Raw genomic sequence first — 17,686 nt, 5'->3', positions numbered from 1 at the left:
CCATCATCTGCCTTGTTTGGGAGACGCGCTACGAGTTCCTACCATCGCCTGCCACCATCTTCGCGGGACGTGCGGGGACCGTGGAGAGCCGGACGAAGGCCGTCTCTGGACGACCACGTCGACGCGTTGGGGAACATCTACCCATCTGCAATTCCTGTGCGAGTGTGAGACGGGCCCGTTGTCTGGGTTTTGTTAAGACTGTCTAAGGCTGCTCTGTGTCTCTGCGTCCCTGATCATTGTACATATGTGTGGGAATAATTAAACCTTTGTTCTTCCTTTCTTCCATTCGACCGTTTCTGTGGTTTCTTCGATTGGCTGAGCGTGGCACGAATAGGATCGCTCAAATCGGGTTCCACTAATTAAGACTGCACGGACCACGTGGTACCCAATCCGCTCGGCGTACTCAAACCACATATGGTTTGTGCGAGGCTTGTTTCCTCGCTTCCAGGGGGGCAGCGCGGGGAATTAGGTACGAGTGAGAAGTGGTCCCGAGACCCTACTCCGCGTTTGTCCGGAAGGGACATATCAAGCCTCAGTTTCCACCAAGCCCAGCAAGGAAAAGGGGATTAATCCCCCTTGGTATGGGGAAGAAGGGTGGCGTAGAGAACCGTAACAATTGGTGTCAGGAGTGGGATTTGGAACCTGGACAAAATTTTTGACACCAAATTTACATATTGGCAGTAACATTTGGTGTCCGGGAGTGGATTTGGAACCCAACTAAATTTTTTTTGGACGAATTGGCTCCAAATTATGAGCGACCAAAATTTAGTTTCTTAAAATCCAAAATTGTATTCGTACCATGGCTAGCCAAAGCGGTCGAATGCCGGTGGGGGGTAGAAGTAAAGAAAAAATTGATGACCCAGGACCGAGAGGGACAGTTGGTAGTAATGGAAGCAGAAAAGGGTGCGTCAGCTGGCAAAGAAAATGGCAGCGCCTCGCACATGGTGGCGGAAGCCGGGCCCGCGGTGCCAAGGTACATGCAATTATTTATGGCGCAAATACAGGCATCCATAAAAATGGAGGAGGATCGACTGAATGTAAAAATGGACACCCAAGAGAATAACTTGAAGGAAATGAGGGAAGAAGTAAGGTGCAACATGTAGGGGTTGGAAAACAAAATGGGTGGCCAATTGGAAGAATCGGGGGACAAATCCACCCGGGAATTGTTTGAGTTGATAAAAGGGGTTGGAAAACAAAATGAACATCCAAAAGAATCAATTGGGAAAAATGAGGGTGGCGTCAAAGAAAGAGATAAAAGAAGCAGGGAAGGACATAAGGCGCAAGCTGAGTGAGGAGGTCGCAAAGGGACGTAACGCGGTGCGAGGAACGCGGGGAGAGCGGAGTAGAGCAGGGCGCGGCTACATGGACCGAGGGAATAGAAATCGCGACTCTGGGTGTCGAAGAGCCGACGGCCGCCGAATTGGAAAAGAAAATTTTATGCGCGCCGCCGGTCGTCGAGCTAGAAAAATAAATAATTCAAATTGAAAAAGACTAGGGCATGCCCGTACTATATATATGCCCGTACTATATATCTATCTAAAATTATATCCCCCCCCTCTATTTACATGAAATGGTTTGGTCCATTCGCAACGCCAAAGCGAACGGCGAACGGCTTGCGAGTACAGTGACAATCCCCCCCCTCTATTTACATGAATGGTTTGGTCCATTCGCAACGACCACAGAACCCCCCCCTCTATTTACATGAAATGGTTCGGTCCAAAGCGAACGGCTTCCGGAGTTTGGTAAAGAAATCGCCATCGCGTACACAAACGCGCAGGAAAGCGAATGAATCGCAAATTCGTTTTTATTAGTTTTAAAACATCGTTTAACGCCAACATAGCGCCAACATAGTTTGCAAACGTGAAATAAATGAATACGCTCTCAAATGTGCCATCCGAGGCAGAGTGTGTCCGCCACGTTCGGCACACGCGCTAGTTCGCTGCTCTCTGATTGGTTGAATCGTTTTTTGGACATCGCTCGGTAAGTAATTGTCCGATTAATATGAAACCTTGAAAAGGCACATCCTCGGGTCCCCAGCAATATACCTGGCAAGTTTCAAGTATATCGGACCCGTGGTTGTCGAGAAACAGCGGTCACAGACAAACAAACACACAGACAGACACACACACACACACACAGAGATTGCTGGAATTATAGATAGATATGATTGGGGCCGAAGAGACGGCAGAGATAGAATCGGGAAATGAATCGTGGGAAGAAATGGAATGCACACAAAGTTCGTGTTCGCATTGTGATGTCATGCTTCCTAACAAAATGGAAAGTTTGCAGGTGTTGGTGGAGAGGAGAATCCCCAAGGTGAGTAGGGGTGTGTATTGTGCGAAAGTGTTGGGCGGGAAAATATTTTTGGCGCGCTTGGGGCATAGACGAAACCCGGGCGGTCGCGGAAGGGCCGTTGTTCGATGTACGAGGGTGAATGGCACGCCTGTGCGAGAAAAGTGTGCACCGGAGCGCAAGTGTATGTGGGAAGAGTGTCGGAGAAGAGTGTGTTACAGAGTGTGCGATGGCCGAGGAGAGTGAGAGAGAATGCACACCGGAGCGTGTTGTAGAGGGTGTGCAGGAGTGCACACCAGAGCGTGTTATTGGGTGTGTACTAGGAGAGTGCACACCCGTGGACGTTACGGAGGACGTAACGGAAGAGAGTGCGCGAGGGTGTGTGATAATGGAGTGTGCGAACGGCGTGAGTGCGCCTAGGTGTGCAGGTGCGAGTACATAGCGCGAGAAAGAATGCACACCAGAGGGCGTGAGAGGAGAGCGTGCTGTAACAGAATGTAGGGAGTGTATGGGAGGTGCAGGGACGCCTAGGTGTGCGAGTGAGGAGTGCGTCGCGTGGGGTGAGAACGCGGCTCGAGCATCGACGCAGACCGGGGTGGCGTTTAGCGCGACGTATAGCCGGTGAGCCCTCGGTGAGTTGTGTGCTTTGTGTGTGGCGGGGATCGGCGGGGATCGTTGCCGCGGCGGTCTCACAAGGACCGACGTGCATGATTCGTGCCGGGCCCCGCCCTGTATGGTTGGTGCCGCGTTGTGGCAGTAAAGGCAATCGGCACGGTTCAAGGGGAGGTAGAAGAGTTCGGAGCCGCGCCCCCTGGCGGCTGCGATGCTCCGACCATGGGCGGTTGGGCCATCGTGCAGAGATGGGCCTCTGAACCTCAGCCCTTCAATGCCTCCTCCCCTGGATCGAAAATGCCGGATGGACCCAACCTACAGGTGACCAACCACCCGCATGCTTCGCTCGGCTTTTCGAAGCCGAGCTGTGACAATGTATTTCCGCACGAAGAGGCTCGAGTGCAGTGGATGAATAGCAATAGTGTTGGGGAATGGTACCCGGCATAGGGGAATAGTAGTTGTACCATTCCTCACTTTGGGCTCATGAGCATTCGTTTTAGGGGGATGGCAGTGACAAGCACATGGAGGGACCAGCGATGGTTCCCTCCATGGGGCACCGAAGCTAGCCGAGGGCGGGCTAGGTTAATTGTTAGGGAATTAGATGACAGTAGAGGACAAAGATTTAAGTAGGGACATTTGAACTATAGAGGGGCCGTAGAGAGATTAGATGGTTGATAATGACGAAGGGTGTGCTTAGTATAATGGGATGACGGGGAAGCACAAGTTTTAGGGGAAAAACAGCTGGTTAGATGATGCTGTGTGAGTGAGGAATTGTGTTGAGTGAGACAAATGGAACTGTGTAGCGGTGTGTGAGCACAAAGAGGTGTGCCAGAGATTTGGTATGAGAGCACAAAAGGTGTGCGAGACGAAAGGTGTGTGAAATAATTGGTGTGCGAATGAGTAGTGTGGAATGCTTGGTGTGGAATAAAAGGTGTGGAATGCATGGTGCGAAAGAGTGAATGGGGGGAGATGGACCCATTCACGAATACCCGGGGTGGGTAGTGTAAAGTTAGGTAGAGGGCTCAGGTAAATTGCTTGGATATTGACACGTGTGGTGCGGGAAGTGGCAAGTAGTGCTTTGGTTGGGTGCATGAGTCAGTGAAATGGCTGGGCGTGTGGCTTAATTGGTACGTATGGTTATTGGAGTACTCCGTCACTGGTAGTTTGTCGGCCAGGTGAGGCCGCAGGTAGGCTCTGGGAGCCAGTCAGAGTAGTTGTGAGTAGTGTTCAGTGGGGCCCGAGGATCCAAAGGACCCGGGCAGCCCAATGCCAAGGAGGGCATCAGAGGGGTAAAGTGCCAGGAGGGGCCTTCCCCAGTTAGGTAGTCGCAGGAGCAGGTAAGCTCGGGTGGCGACTTCAGTGGCGGAGGTGCGCAGGGAGTTGGACCTGCTAGTGGAGCCACAGGACCCAGCCCCGAAATTGTGCAAGGGCACAGTAAGAAAAATTCCGGTTCCTCGGGTGAGTGAAGCGTACTTCGAGCTCTCCACGGCATCAAAGTTTAAGTGTTTTCCCATTCTTGTCTTTGTCAAATTTCCACTGGTTATTTTGCTGTGTACGTGTTATTGTGTGTTTCTGGTTGGTATTGGTTTGTAATTCGTACAAACTTGTGTGTAGTTGATCGTTTTCTGGGTCGTACCTTGTGCACGGCCTGGTAACTTGGGGCTTCCCTCCCCCCGTCGGTGTTTTGTCGATTTGGGTTCTTTCCTTCACTGTATTGCTCGTTTCTTTTATTTTATTTTCTCCCCCTTACCTCACCTCCCTAGACAAAGAATTCTATATTGATTATTTCTCTCCTCCCGGACACGTGCTTGTTCGCTCTCCTCCTCGTCTCGGCTTGTGCCCCGCCCCCTGTATCTCGTTTTTCTTCCGCCTCTGCTCCTTCTTTCTCAAATCCACGTTCTCGCTTGGAGACTTTTCCCAGATTGTTTTTCATGGTTTTCATGGTTCTGTTTGGATATTGTTGGAATATGTTTAAACCGCAGCCGTGATGCTGACGCCCCCCCCCCCCCCCCCCGAATTTCCATGTTTTAAACGTTTCCCAGTGTGTACCCTGGTCAGAATAGGTACACCGTATCCCTGCGTGTCGTAAGAGACGACTAAGAGGGTTGGCGTCAGAAGGGCATCCGGCCATAAAAACATTGCCTCAAAAAGAGAACCATGACAATTACAACTACATATGGGCAGGGTGCAGCCCGAAGTGGAGATCGGTTTCTGAGGTTTGGGACATGGAATGTAGGGACAATGACAGGGAGATCAGGAGAAGTGGTGGAAGTATTGGTCAGAAGAAGAGTGGACATATGTTGTGTGCAAGAGACGAGATGGAACGGAAGTGGTGTGAGAATGGTGAAGAGTAGGCAGGGACAGAAATACAAGTTTGTGTGGCAAGGGTGCCCGGAGGGCGTGAATGGTGTTGGTGTCCTGTTTTCTGAGGAGTTTGTAGACAGTGTGGTGAGTGTGACTAGAGTGAGTGATAGGTTGATGATGGTGAAAATGATGATTGGAAAGCTCTTGGTGAACGTCATCTCGGGATATGCTCCGCAGGTTGGTCGAAGCAATGAAGAGAAGGACAAGTTCTGGTGTGCGATAGAGAAGCTGATGGAAAACGTGAAAGATGAGGAAGTTGTTGTGGTGGGAGGAGACCTGAATGGACATGTGGGAAGGAGTATGGATGGTTTTGAGGGAGTACATGGGGGTTACAGATATGGTGTGAGAAATGGAGAAGGTGAAAGGATTTTGGAGTTTGCTGATGGAGCTGATTTGTTGATTTGTAATACTCAGTTCCAGAAAGAGGATAATAAGCTTGTTACATACACGTCAGGTGGGTCGACGACAACCGTTGACTACCTGATGGTGCGTAGGCGAGATAGGGGGCACCTCCAGGACACAAAGGTGATCCCGGGGGAGGAGGCTGTTTCACAGCACCACTTGGTTGTCTGCGACATAAGGGTGAAAGGCGCGAGGAGAGCTTGGCGGGTGAAGTACCAACCAAGAATGAAGGTGTGGAGGTTGAAAGAGGTGACAGTAAGGGAGGCATTAAAAGAGAGGCTGAGTAGGGTAGAGGATGATGTGGTTGAGCTTGAAAGTGGTTGGATGTCAATGAAAGCTAGTCTGTTGGGAGCCGTTGGTGAGGTATGTGGATGGACAAAAGGACCACTGAGGCACTCGGAAACATGGTGGTGGGATGATGAAGTTGGAAAGAGGATTGACGAGAAGAGGAAGAAGTTCAAGGAGTGGCAGAAGGCAAAGGGTACGGGAGCAGAAACAGCAGAGCATGAAAGTTATAAGGCAGCCAGGAAGGCTGCAAAGAAAGAGGTAGCAAAGGCGCAGGAGGCATGTAGGAAAATGTTCGGAGAACGCTTGGATTCGGAAGAGGGTCAGAAAGCAGTATTCAGGATTGCAAAGCACATAGCGAAAGAGAGGTGTGATGTGATGGGGGTGAGTTGCTTGAAGGATGAAGTGGGACAAATCGTTGTCGACCCAGATGGAATTAAAGGAAGATGGAAAAGATATATGGAAATGCTGTTGAATACAGAGAATGAATGGGATGGCAACATAGAGAGTAACCCAGTTTTAGGACCGGCAGAGAAGATAACTAAGAAGGAAGTTGAGGAAGCGATAAAAGCAATGAAGAGTGGAAAAGCGGGAGGGCCGACGGGAGTTGTGGGAGATGTGTTGAAGGCAGCAGGAAGTTGGGGTGTGAAGAGAATGACAGAGATCTGTAATCTGGTGGCGAAAGAAGGCCGCATTCCAGTGATTTGGGAACTGAGTACCCTCGTCCCTCTATACAAGGGGAAAGGTGACCCTCTGGAGTGTGGCTCGTACCGAGCGATAAAGTCATTGGAGCATGGAATGAAGGTATTGGAAAGGGTGTTGGAGAGGAGGATAAGGAAGAAAGTGAAGATCGATGAAATGCAGTTTGGATTTATGCCAGGAAGAGGAACGACAGATGCGCTTTTCATTGTGAGGCAGTTGCAGGAGAAGTATATGGAGAAGAGGAAGAAGTTGTTTTTTGGGTTTGTTGATCTGGAGAAAGCATTCGATAGGGTTCCACGCAAAGTATTGACATGGGCATTGAGGAAGTTAGGAGTGGAGGAATGGTTGATCAGAGCAGTGATGGCAATGTACAAAAGAGCGCGCACAGCTGTAAGGACGAAGGATGGGAACAGTGGTGAGTTTGAGGTGAAGGTAGGAGTGCATCAGGGGTCGGTACTAAGTCCACTACTATTTGTAGCTGTGATGGAGGTGCTGGCTCAGAACGTAAAGGAGGGTTTACCGTGGGAGTTGTATGCAGATGATCTGGTGTTGATTGCGGAAAGTATGGATGGACTGAAGGAAAAGATGAACAAGTGGAAGGAATGTATGGAGACAAAAGGTCTGAAGGTGAATATCGGAAAGACGAAGGTGATGGCACGTGGTAAAGCATGTGGTGAGGTGGAAAGAACTGGGAAGTGGCCGTGTGCTGTGTGCAGGAAGGGTGTCGGAGTGAACTCCATTCAATGTACAATGTGCGCTGAGTGGGTTCATCAAAAATGTTGTGGTCTGAGAGGGTCATTTACCAGTGTGGCAGCTACATTCAAATGTAAGGTGTGCACAGAGGGAGCTGCAGATGGAGGAACTGTTGAGTTGGATCTTGGAGACGGCGTGAAGCTGGAAGGTGTGAAAACATTTTGCTACCTCGGAGACATGCTGAATGGAGAAGGTGGATCAGACTCGGCAACGGTTGCTCGAGTGAGATGTGCATGGAAGAATTTTCGGGAACTGAGTGGCGTGCTGATGAGGAGGAGAGTGTCGCTGAAGCTGAAGGGAAAAGTGTATGCTGCATGTGTGAGAGGTGTTATGATTTATGGGAGCGAGACATGGGTAATGAACGTAGAGCAGCAACAAAGGCTGGAAAGGGTGGAAATGCAAATGGTTCGATGGATGTGCGGAGTATCGTTGAGAGAGAGGACGACAAATGATGAATTGCGAAAGATGATGGGAATAGATCCTGTGATTGTTGCTGTGAAGAGGAACAGGTTGAGATGGTTTGGTCATGTGTTGAGGAAGGATGAAAGTGACTGGTTGGGAAGAGTGATGGAAATGAATGTAGAAGGAAGTAGAGGACGGGGTAGACCGAGAAAGACTTGGCTAAAGATGGTGGAAGAAGAAATGCGGGCAAGGGGGTTAACAAGGGGAGATGCAGAAAATAGGGCAAAATGGAGAAGATTGTCATGGGGACCGCAAGGCTAACCCCCGCTCTCGCAGGGAAAATGGCCTTAAAATGCCTGTTGTTGTTGCTGTTGCACAGTAAGAAAAATTGGGGAGTGAGACCCAAATTTCATGCGCACCGCAGAGTGGTCAATGGGGATTCGGTTTCTAGAACCACATAGTTTAAAGATGGCCAATTGGCAGGGTATGACCCCGGGTAGTTTAAATGAGTTAATGTCAGTTAGTGTAGTTAGGAGGAGAGAAATTCCCTTCGCGCCATCCACATCCATTCACCAAGGAGAACGAAGCTCCCCACCAATACCAAGTGAACGGTTTGAGTGAGTAAGACGCATCAGGACGTGATGAGACATTGTGTTTGTTCCATTCCTTCCTTCCAGGGAGGGATATGGGAGACAAATTTGGTTTCGAGGGGGATATGGGAGACAATATGTAGAGACGAATTTGAATTTGTAAATACAAGGAAGGGCTAGGGTAATGTAAGCTGACATTGGGGGGTACGGACGGTTAGGGACGAGCTTGCTCTGCTCGCTCTTCCGCGCCCCTGCGCTCCATTACCTTGTACTGCTGTGTACCTCTGTGCCCTTTCCGCTTTGCCGGTTGTGCTTTTTCTCCCCCACCCCAGGACCATCCTGGAGGCGGAACTGTGCAGCTGCACATTGCTACACATGTGCAACACCCCTGCTGCACTTTGCTGCATCTGTGCAGCTGAACTGCGCGGCACTTTGCTGCCGTGTCCGTTTCATTTGTTGTAACTTTGCTGCACCTGTGCAGCACTTGCTGCCATAAACACTTTGCTGCACCACATTACACATTATGGACCACAGGTTTTGTGGCCTTACACTTTGCTGTGCAGCACTTTGCTGCAAACTCACCTTGCATCTTCGGACCACTTGTTTTGAGTGGCATCAATGTCACGCAGTTGGACCACATAGGGTTGGCCCTCCTGGCAAATAAACGAACACACTTGTGCATTTTTTTATTTTTGTGTGCTAGGGCCGAGAAGATGGTAAGTTTATTAAGCCCCGAAGAGCAGGAATGGCCTGTATGCCGGTCCGAGGGCTTGCCGGTTCAATATGTTCACACAGAAGATGGAAGATGCAAGACACCGGCAGCAAATGAAATGTGAATTGAAATGTGTATTTGTGCTTTGCTGTGCTTTTCTTTCCCTCCAATCTTCTTTCCAAAAAGGACAGGTCCTGGGTCATAGAAATGTAAATAAGGTTAGGTTTTGTGCTTGTATATAAAAAATGCTGCCCACCGGCTTTATGTTTAGTTTGAAAACAATTCCGCAAATCGGTTAATTGTGGGCGTGAGTCTGTTAGTTAGCGACTCAACGCAGTAGGTGGGACATATTTAGTGGTGTAAAACTGTCGCATACACAGGTTAGAGTAAATGTTAGGGGGAACCACATCTGTATGTCACACGTAATTAAAAGTTAGTCCCAGATCTTTCTCAAAACCGGCCGTTCCAGTTTTTGTAGGTTCGACTCTGGGACGAGTCTGACGAGGGAGGGGGGCAGTGTTGCGGTTTTGAGTTTGTAAAGCGAGTCTAATAAAGGTTAAAATTTGCCCCCCATAGTTAGTCACACCAGCAACTTGTAGCCTCGCGATAGTATAGTTATGTCTTATTATTTGTGAGCTTAGTTCCTTTCCATTGTTAGTTCTGCATTGAGTAAGAGCCAGGAGAATATAGGCCCTACTGCCACCGATCATCCAACGTCCGTAGCCTCAATCCCTTTTGCGTAAATGAGTTAACACGAGGCAGGCAAGGAGGACCGAGGCGGAGTCGAGGGCGGAGCAGCAGAAGCGCCGACGTTAAGCACGGGCCGCCGATCAGGGCTCAGAGGTGGTGATGGCGGCGTTGCGTCACAGGGCGTGGTGAGAAGGGTCGAGAGTGTTCCAGAAGGTTCGGGGGGCGTAGCTATAAGACCCGCTGCGCCAAGCCCTCGAGAGGACTGGCGCAAAAAGGATTGGCGAAAGGACTTGCACGGGGGGACTTGCACGAGGACTCGCGCGGGAACGCTGTTGAACAGAGGACTCGCAAGTGGAGAGCATCAAAGAACTCGCGCGCACTAACCAGCTCAGATGATCGAGGAAGAGGAGTTGGCAGCGTGTGAGAACTGTACAGATACGCGGGCGCAGCCAGACGCGCATAAACCGATATACAGTGCATTTGAGACGCGCGAGTGAGAACGGCTGAGTAATCGCCAGCCGCGCTAAAAGTCCCGCCCTTTGCCGTTCCGCCCCATCATCTGCCTTGTTCGGGAGACTTGCTACGAGTTCCTGCCATCGCCTGCCACCATCTTCGCGGGACGTGCGGGGACCATGGAGAGCCGGATGGGGCCGATCCTGGACGACCACCGCGGCGCTGGAGAACACCTGCTCATCTGCAATACCCCGTGTGAGTGTGAGTGAGACGGGCCCGTTGTCCTGGGGTATTAAGCATAAGACTGTCTAAGCTGATCTGTGTCTTCATCCTGTACTGTATATACGTGCCATAATAATTAAATCTATCTGTTCTTTCTTTCTTCCTTATTCGATCGTCTCCATTGACTAAGCGTGGCACGAGTAAAACCGCTTGAATCGGGGTCCATTAATTATAACTGCGTGGATCACATGTACGCAAACCGCTCGGCGTATTACCATCACACGTGGTTCGTGCGAGGCTTATTTCCTCGCTCCCAGGGCAGCGCTAGTACTTAGGTACGAGCGAATTTGGTCCCGAAACACTATTTGGCACTGTCCGGAAGGAACGTAATAGGTCTCGGGTCGCGCCAGGTCAGTAAAGACAAGGGGATTAATCGCCCCTTGATAAGGGGAGAAGGCCGGCGGCAGATCCACAACAATATATATATTTTTCTTTTTATAAACAGGAATCAAATTCCTGCGAGGGGCTAAGTGTGAAAACATTCTGACTCAATACGGGACTCGAACCACGGACCTCCATTGATTACGCGTCAACAGCCCACTGCGCTATTGAGCCAGCCGTAATCTCCTCAGAAATTTCCACACTTAACACTGCAAGCTTTATAATGGCCGATGTCTTACGTGCCTGCTAGGCAGACCCCAAATGTTACCGTAAGTATATGTATGCGTATGTATGTGTGTATAAGCAGAAGTGCATTGAAGATTAATTCATCTACAATTTTTATAAACAGGAATCAAATTCCTGCGAGGGGCTAAGTGTGAAAAAATTCTGACTCAATACGCGACTCGAACCACGGACCTCCATTGATTACACGTCAACAGCCCACTGTGCTATTGAGCCAGCCGTAATCTCCTCAAAAATTTCCACACTTAAGACTGTGTAAATTTCCACACTATATATAGTGAAGTGAAGATGAAGTGAAGGTGAAGAATCACTTAAAAAATTATTGCATCTCATTGCACACATTATTATTGTTGCACACATTACACACTTATTGCATTACACACACACACACACACACACACACACACACACACACACACACACACACACACACACACACACACACACACACACACACACACACACACACACACACACACACACACACACACACACACACACACACACACACACACACACACACACACACACACACACACACACACACACACACACACACACACACACACACACACACACACACCCTCGGACCCCGCTATTCGCAGATACATTCCTGGAAAATCCCCGAATTGCAAAAGTGCGGCTAAACAGTTACAGTGCGGCTAAAATTCCCTGCTGCAAAAGCCATGAAATCTCAAAGCACACAGCAGTGAATGTAGAAGCAAGTCATGCTCATAGCTCGTAGAGGATGTTTTTTTGCATATGTCCAGCTGCTTTATGCATGGCTGGTGAAAGATGGGTTTTATAAATGTATCAAGCTAGTGGCTCGTGAAATTTGTTTTCTGCGCCCCGTAAAAACCGCAAATTCGCGGAACATGGCCACGAAGAGGAAAAAAACACGATTTCACGGAACACAGCCGCGAATAGAAAAAAACCGCGAATTTGCAGGACACTTTTCCGCGAATAGAAAAACAAGTCGCATTTTATCACCCGCGAATAGCGATGTTTACCGTGACGTCACGTACCCGATCACGTGACCGCGCTCTTTGTTTTGGTTGGCAAAACACCAACCATGCTGGCCGTCTCTAAGTGGTACGCACGCACGTACGTACGTCCACACACGCACGTACGTACGTCCACACACGCGCACACACACACACACACACACACACACACACACACACACACACACACACACACACACACACACACACACACACACACACACACACACACACCTCGGACCCCGCTATTCGCAGATACATTCCTGGAAAATCCCCGAATTGCAAAAGTGCGGCTAAACAGTTACAGTGCGGCTAAAATTCCCTGCTGCAAAAGCCATGAAATCTCAAAGCCATGAAATCCCCAAAATCGTTTCTGATCAACGAAGTCCCACCTTTTGTGGCAGGGGTAATGAGAATAGGGCATGTGCACAATGTATAAACCTAAATGGGATAGATAGCCAAAGTGTGCTTAAAGGCATCCTCCAACAAAGAACAACAAACATCAAATACCAACCTGCGTATAGCACATCAGCCAAACATACAAATAATTTCAAAAGAGGTCATTGCACATGTACAGTGTACAGACTGGATACAACTATGTGAACAAAGCCTTGATGGGATTCACTCAAACAACCTTGTTGAACTCAAACTTGTCCTTTAAGGCCTTGTCCCGCTGGTTCTCCCCTCCAGTTCGACGCAAAAAACGTATCATCCTGCAGCAACTCTGCACAACCTTGGCAGTATCCTAATAGGTGGAGGACAAAGGAACACAAGGGATAAAAAACACGAGAAATCATATAAAACAACTACCACTACAACTATTTTTTTTACAACAACCCAATTATCCCCATCATTTTAATGGGTTGGATATGGAAACGTATTTGTCCTAAGTCTTTCACAAATCAGCTGCCAAATATATATAATATTAATATATATAATAATATATATAATACAAATATATATAAAGGCCCGATATTCGACTGAAGGTTACCAGAATTTGGAATTTAGCCAAGGTGCCAGCACTAATTCAGTTACTCTTCGTAAACAACAACATATATGATCATCAACACCCGCCAACTATTGCAAGAAAACAGGACGCCTACTTTAACGTCAATCCGTCACATTTAACGTCACATTGATGAGTCGCCCTGCATTCGAAACCTCAGAGCAATAGTTTATACCTGGCCTGAGATTTGCACCCAGGTTATACAATTCAGAGGCAAGTACTGAACACAAAACTTCTAGGCTACCCTTCCAGCAACAAATTACTTTTGTTAATAATAATATTATACTAGAACGGCATTCATGGAGCGCATAGTCTCACCCAGCGTGCTCATTCTGAACAAAAACGAGATTGTTAACTGAATATGCTACAATTATGACCCACTGCATTTATGGCCCATCTACCCCTATCATTCATGCACCAAATTATGTCACATAGTTTCCTTGCATGGGTTATGAATGTCAAAAATTTAATTCAACACACATTATGTCATAGAGCTTTAAAAAAAAAAAACCACACACACACACACACACACACACACACACACACACACACACACACACACACACACACACACACACACACACACACACACACACACACACACACACACACACACACACACACACACACACACACACACACACACACACACACACACACACACACACCCTCGGACCCCGCTATTCGCAGATACATTCCTGGAAAATCCCCGAATTGCAAAAGTGCGGCTAAACAGTTACAGTGCGGCTAAAATTCCCTGCTGCAAAAGCCATGAAATCTCAAAGCACACAGCAGTGAATGTAGAAGCAAGTCATGCTCATGGCTCGTAGAGGATGTTTTTTTGCATATGTCCAGCTGCTTTATGCATGGCTGGTGAAAGATGGGTTTTATAAATGTATCAAGCTATTGGCTCGTGAAATTTGTTTTCTGCGCCCCGTAAAAACCGCAAATTCGCGGAACATGGCCACGAAGAGGAAAAAAACACGATTTCACGGAACACAGCCGCGAATAGAAAAAAACCGCGAATTTGCAGGACACTTTTCCGCGAATAGAAAAACAAGTCGCATTTTATCACCCGCGAATACGCGGAATCTGCGAATAGCGATGTTTACCGTGACGTCACGTACCCGATCACGTGACCGCGCTCTTTGTTTTGGTTGGCAAAACACCAACCATGCTGGCCGTCTCTAAGTGGTACGCACGCACGTACGTACGTCCACACACGCACGTACGTACGTCCACACACGCACGCACACACACACACACACACACACACACACACACACACACCCTCGGACCCCGCTATTCGCAGATACATTCCTGGAAAATCCCCGAATTGCAAAAGTGCGGCTAAACAGTTACAGTGCGGCTAAAATTCCCTGCTGCAAAAGCCATGAAATCTCAAAGCACACAGCAGTGAATGTAGAAGCAAGTCATGCTCATGGCTCGTAGAGGATGTTTTTTTGCATATGTCCAGCTGCTTTATGCATGGCTGGTGAAAGGTGGGTTTTATAAATGTATCAAGCTAGTGGCTCATGAAATTTGTTTTCTGCGCCCCGTAAAAACCGCAAATTCGCGGAACATGGCCACGAAGAGGAAAAAAACACGATTTCACGGAACACAGCCGCGAATAGAAAAAACCGCGAATTTGCAGGACACTTTTCCGCGAATAGAAAAACAGGTCGCATTTTATCACCCGCGAATAGCGATGTTTACCGTGACGTCACGTACCCGATCACGTGACCGCGCTCTTTGTTTTGGTTGGCAAAACACCAACCATGCTGGCCGTCTCTAAGTGGTACGCACGCACGTACGTACGTCCACACACGCACGTACGTACGTCCACACACGCACGCACGTACGTCCACGCACGCACGTACGTACGTACGTCCACGCACGCACGTACGTCCACGCACGCACGTACGTCCACGCACGCACGTACGTCCACGCACGCACGTACGTCCACGCACGCACGTACGTACGTCAACGCACGCATGTACGTCCACACACACACACAAGTACGTACGTCCACACACACACACAAAGTACGTACGTCCACACATACGTACGTACAAACACGTGCACACACCTTCCAGTTAATTTTCCCGACTAACATCCCATTTTAAAAACATTTAAATCGCCACAGCATACGCATCGTTGAGCAGCCGCCACGGTCCGCGCCTCGTACCGGACTCGGAGCACATTCCTTGGGCAGTCTTTTCTAGTCGACGCTGAAGCCTCAAGGCCTATCCCACTGGGACCGGGAACGTGAACGGCGTCGACAGCTGAAAAGCCTCCACAAGCCGTGTAGGCAGCCGCACACAAAGCCGTGACGCGCAGGCTCACTCATGTCTGTGGGGCTTAATTACGAAATGCTACGTCAGCTGCGAACCCGCGTCCCCAAACCGGAGCCGCCATTGCTCGGTCGTGAGGGACTGTCGTATCGTTGACGCAACAATCCCAAAATGGGATTGTTGAGACGCTGTGATGGTATGACTTTGCCTTTGATAAAGCAGAATGGTACATCATTCCCGATCGCATGATACCACAGTGGCTTCACATGACCACTTAAAAAAAAATTGTATGCCTCTAGTGACCTGAATGCCTTCAGTGACTCCCTTGTGTAGATACCCGGTGTGTCGATCAAGTACGTGTACACGTCGCCATAGTTCAAATCTGGCCAGCAAGATGGATTGTTTTGCCATCCTTTCAATGCAAATGGATCCGGAAGAATATCCTCACCATTCCTATAACTCAACTTCGATTTGTACCGAGATTTTGCAACAGTGTCAAGACTATTAAAATACTCCTAAACGATCACATGTGTGTCGAGCGACGCCATTGTGCAAAACGAAAACTGCGCTTTTGCCAACCAGGCTGCTGCGCATGCGCGGATATGGTGGGTTTGTTTATAAAGTGAACATCGCTATCGTGGAACTGCGAATAGCGGGGTCCAACAGTATATGAAGTTGAACAGATTTTAAGGATAGAATATTAATTCAACAAATTATGGCTGGGATACCACTTCATCGATGATGTCATCGTTATCAACCAATATACCCCATGGGGAGTTGATGACGTATGCCAAGTTTCAACTTTTTCGTTGAACAGTTTTGGAGAAAATTATGTCCTTTTTTTCCCCCTTTATTCCAATATAGCTGCCAATATCATGTGACCTACAACGTCAGAGTTAGTCATAAAATATTCTCCATGTCCCTCATGTTCAAAGTTTTGCATCGATTGAACAAGCGGTTGCAAAGAAAACCATTTTTAAAGCAAAAATATATGGACGTGGACGCAGACAGCATGACAATAGTCTCGCATCCCCTTCATAGCGAGACTAATAATAATAACAATAAATAGTAATAAATCAAAAATAACAACACCAAACTCGGTGACATAAGGGTTAGAACGTCCACACCATATCTGGCAGGTCAAGCGGTTCTATTACTATCCTGGACAAGTAATGCCAAAGACAAAATGGTAGGCGTTGCTTCCTCGTTAAATGCTCACCATCTAGAAGATGTAGTACAGGCAATCCCTCGTGGCTTTCTATCTCAAGGGGACGGGGGAAATTATCCTTAATTGCCTGGCTGACTACTGAATGAAGATGTAAAAAAGATGGTGTTTCCAGTGTCAAAAGGATTTGATAAGCAATGAAAAGCTGTCAAAAAAACGAAGCCATGGATTATCATATAGGGTGATGTCATCAGTGAAGTGATATTCCAGCCATATTTGGTTGAATTGCAATCCTTATCCGAAAAATCTGAAACTTCATACATCTGATCTATGACCTGATGCGAGTGAAGAATTAAAGTATGACATCATAACCAATGTCAATAAACTATGTGACAAAATAGGGTGCATGAATGATATGGGTATATGGGCTATAATAGCAGTGGGCCATAATAGAAGCGTGTTCAGTTAACTATGCTACTTTTGTTCAGAATGAACGTGTGAGACGAGACCATAAGCCCTACGAGTGCCGTTCTAGTTAAAGATAGCATTTTAGCTGGAGTCCAAAACTTAAAGTTGGTGATTCAGAGCAACAATGCATTTGTGATGTAAAGTTAAACTGAGGCCAAAAGAGAAATATGCATCAAAACATCGAGATAAATAGCAACATACATATTTTGACCTTGACGTCACAAATAAATTGTAGAATGCCAAATCAATGGCCAAGCGCAATGACCATGTGACATCACAAAGTAATAAGTGTACAGCAGCATCGTTCTGGTCTGATGGTGTCGAACACATGTCAAAATCTCTCTGAATGGGAAATCGCTGACTAAACATTGCTCTCTAGCATCCCTTTCCACCCCACAGCCTAATCTATGCAGCATGTAAATAACACGACATTCTAGGCCATTGAAAAATCGCACCAACAGAAGAATACAAAGCAGCAAGTGGTTACGGGAGATTCAATGGTCTGTGTGCTGCTTTGGAAAAGCAGAAACAGCAACGAACTGCCAAATAAATGTGTGTAGCAGCCTGGTGTGTTGTAAAGGTGTGC

The 17,686-nt window shown here is 47.9% G+C and overlaps 1 protein-coding gene across 4 annotated transcripts in view; it reads right to left on the bottom strand.

Moving 5' to 3' along the window:
- Positions 1 to 17,686, bottom strand: part of LOC137431582 (lethal(2) giant larvae protein homolog 1) — a 198,180-nt gene that overhangs the window by 171,318 nt on the left and 9,176 nt on the right. For all 4 annotated transcript variants that reach the window (XR_010985311.2, XR_010985312.2, XM_068123071.2 and 1 more), the window contains exon 2: positions 12,802 to 12,912. Coding sequence is in view for 2 of the 4 variants with exons in the window: in XM_068123071.2 (XP_067979172.2) it covers positions 12,802 to 12,879 (78 nt within the window). In the remaining 2 variants the exon portion in view is untranslated. The remainder of the gene's footprint in view (positions 1 to 12,801; positions 12,913 to 17,686) is intronic.

This window comes from Myxine glutinosa, chromosome 1, assembly GCF_964187855.1.
Source record: "Myxine glutinosa chromosome 1, kmMyxGlut1.1, whole genome shotgun sequence".
NCBI lineage: Eukaryota > Metazoa > Chordata > Myxini > Myxiniformes > Myxinidae > Myxine > Myxine glutinosa.
Note: the sequence above shows the minus strand (reverse complement) of the source record. Positions and strands in the feature narration are given on the sequence as shown.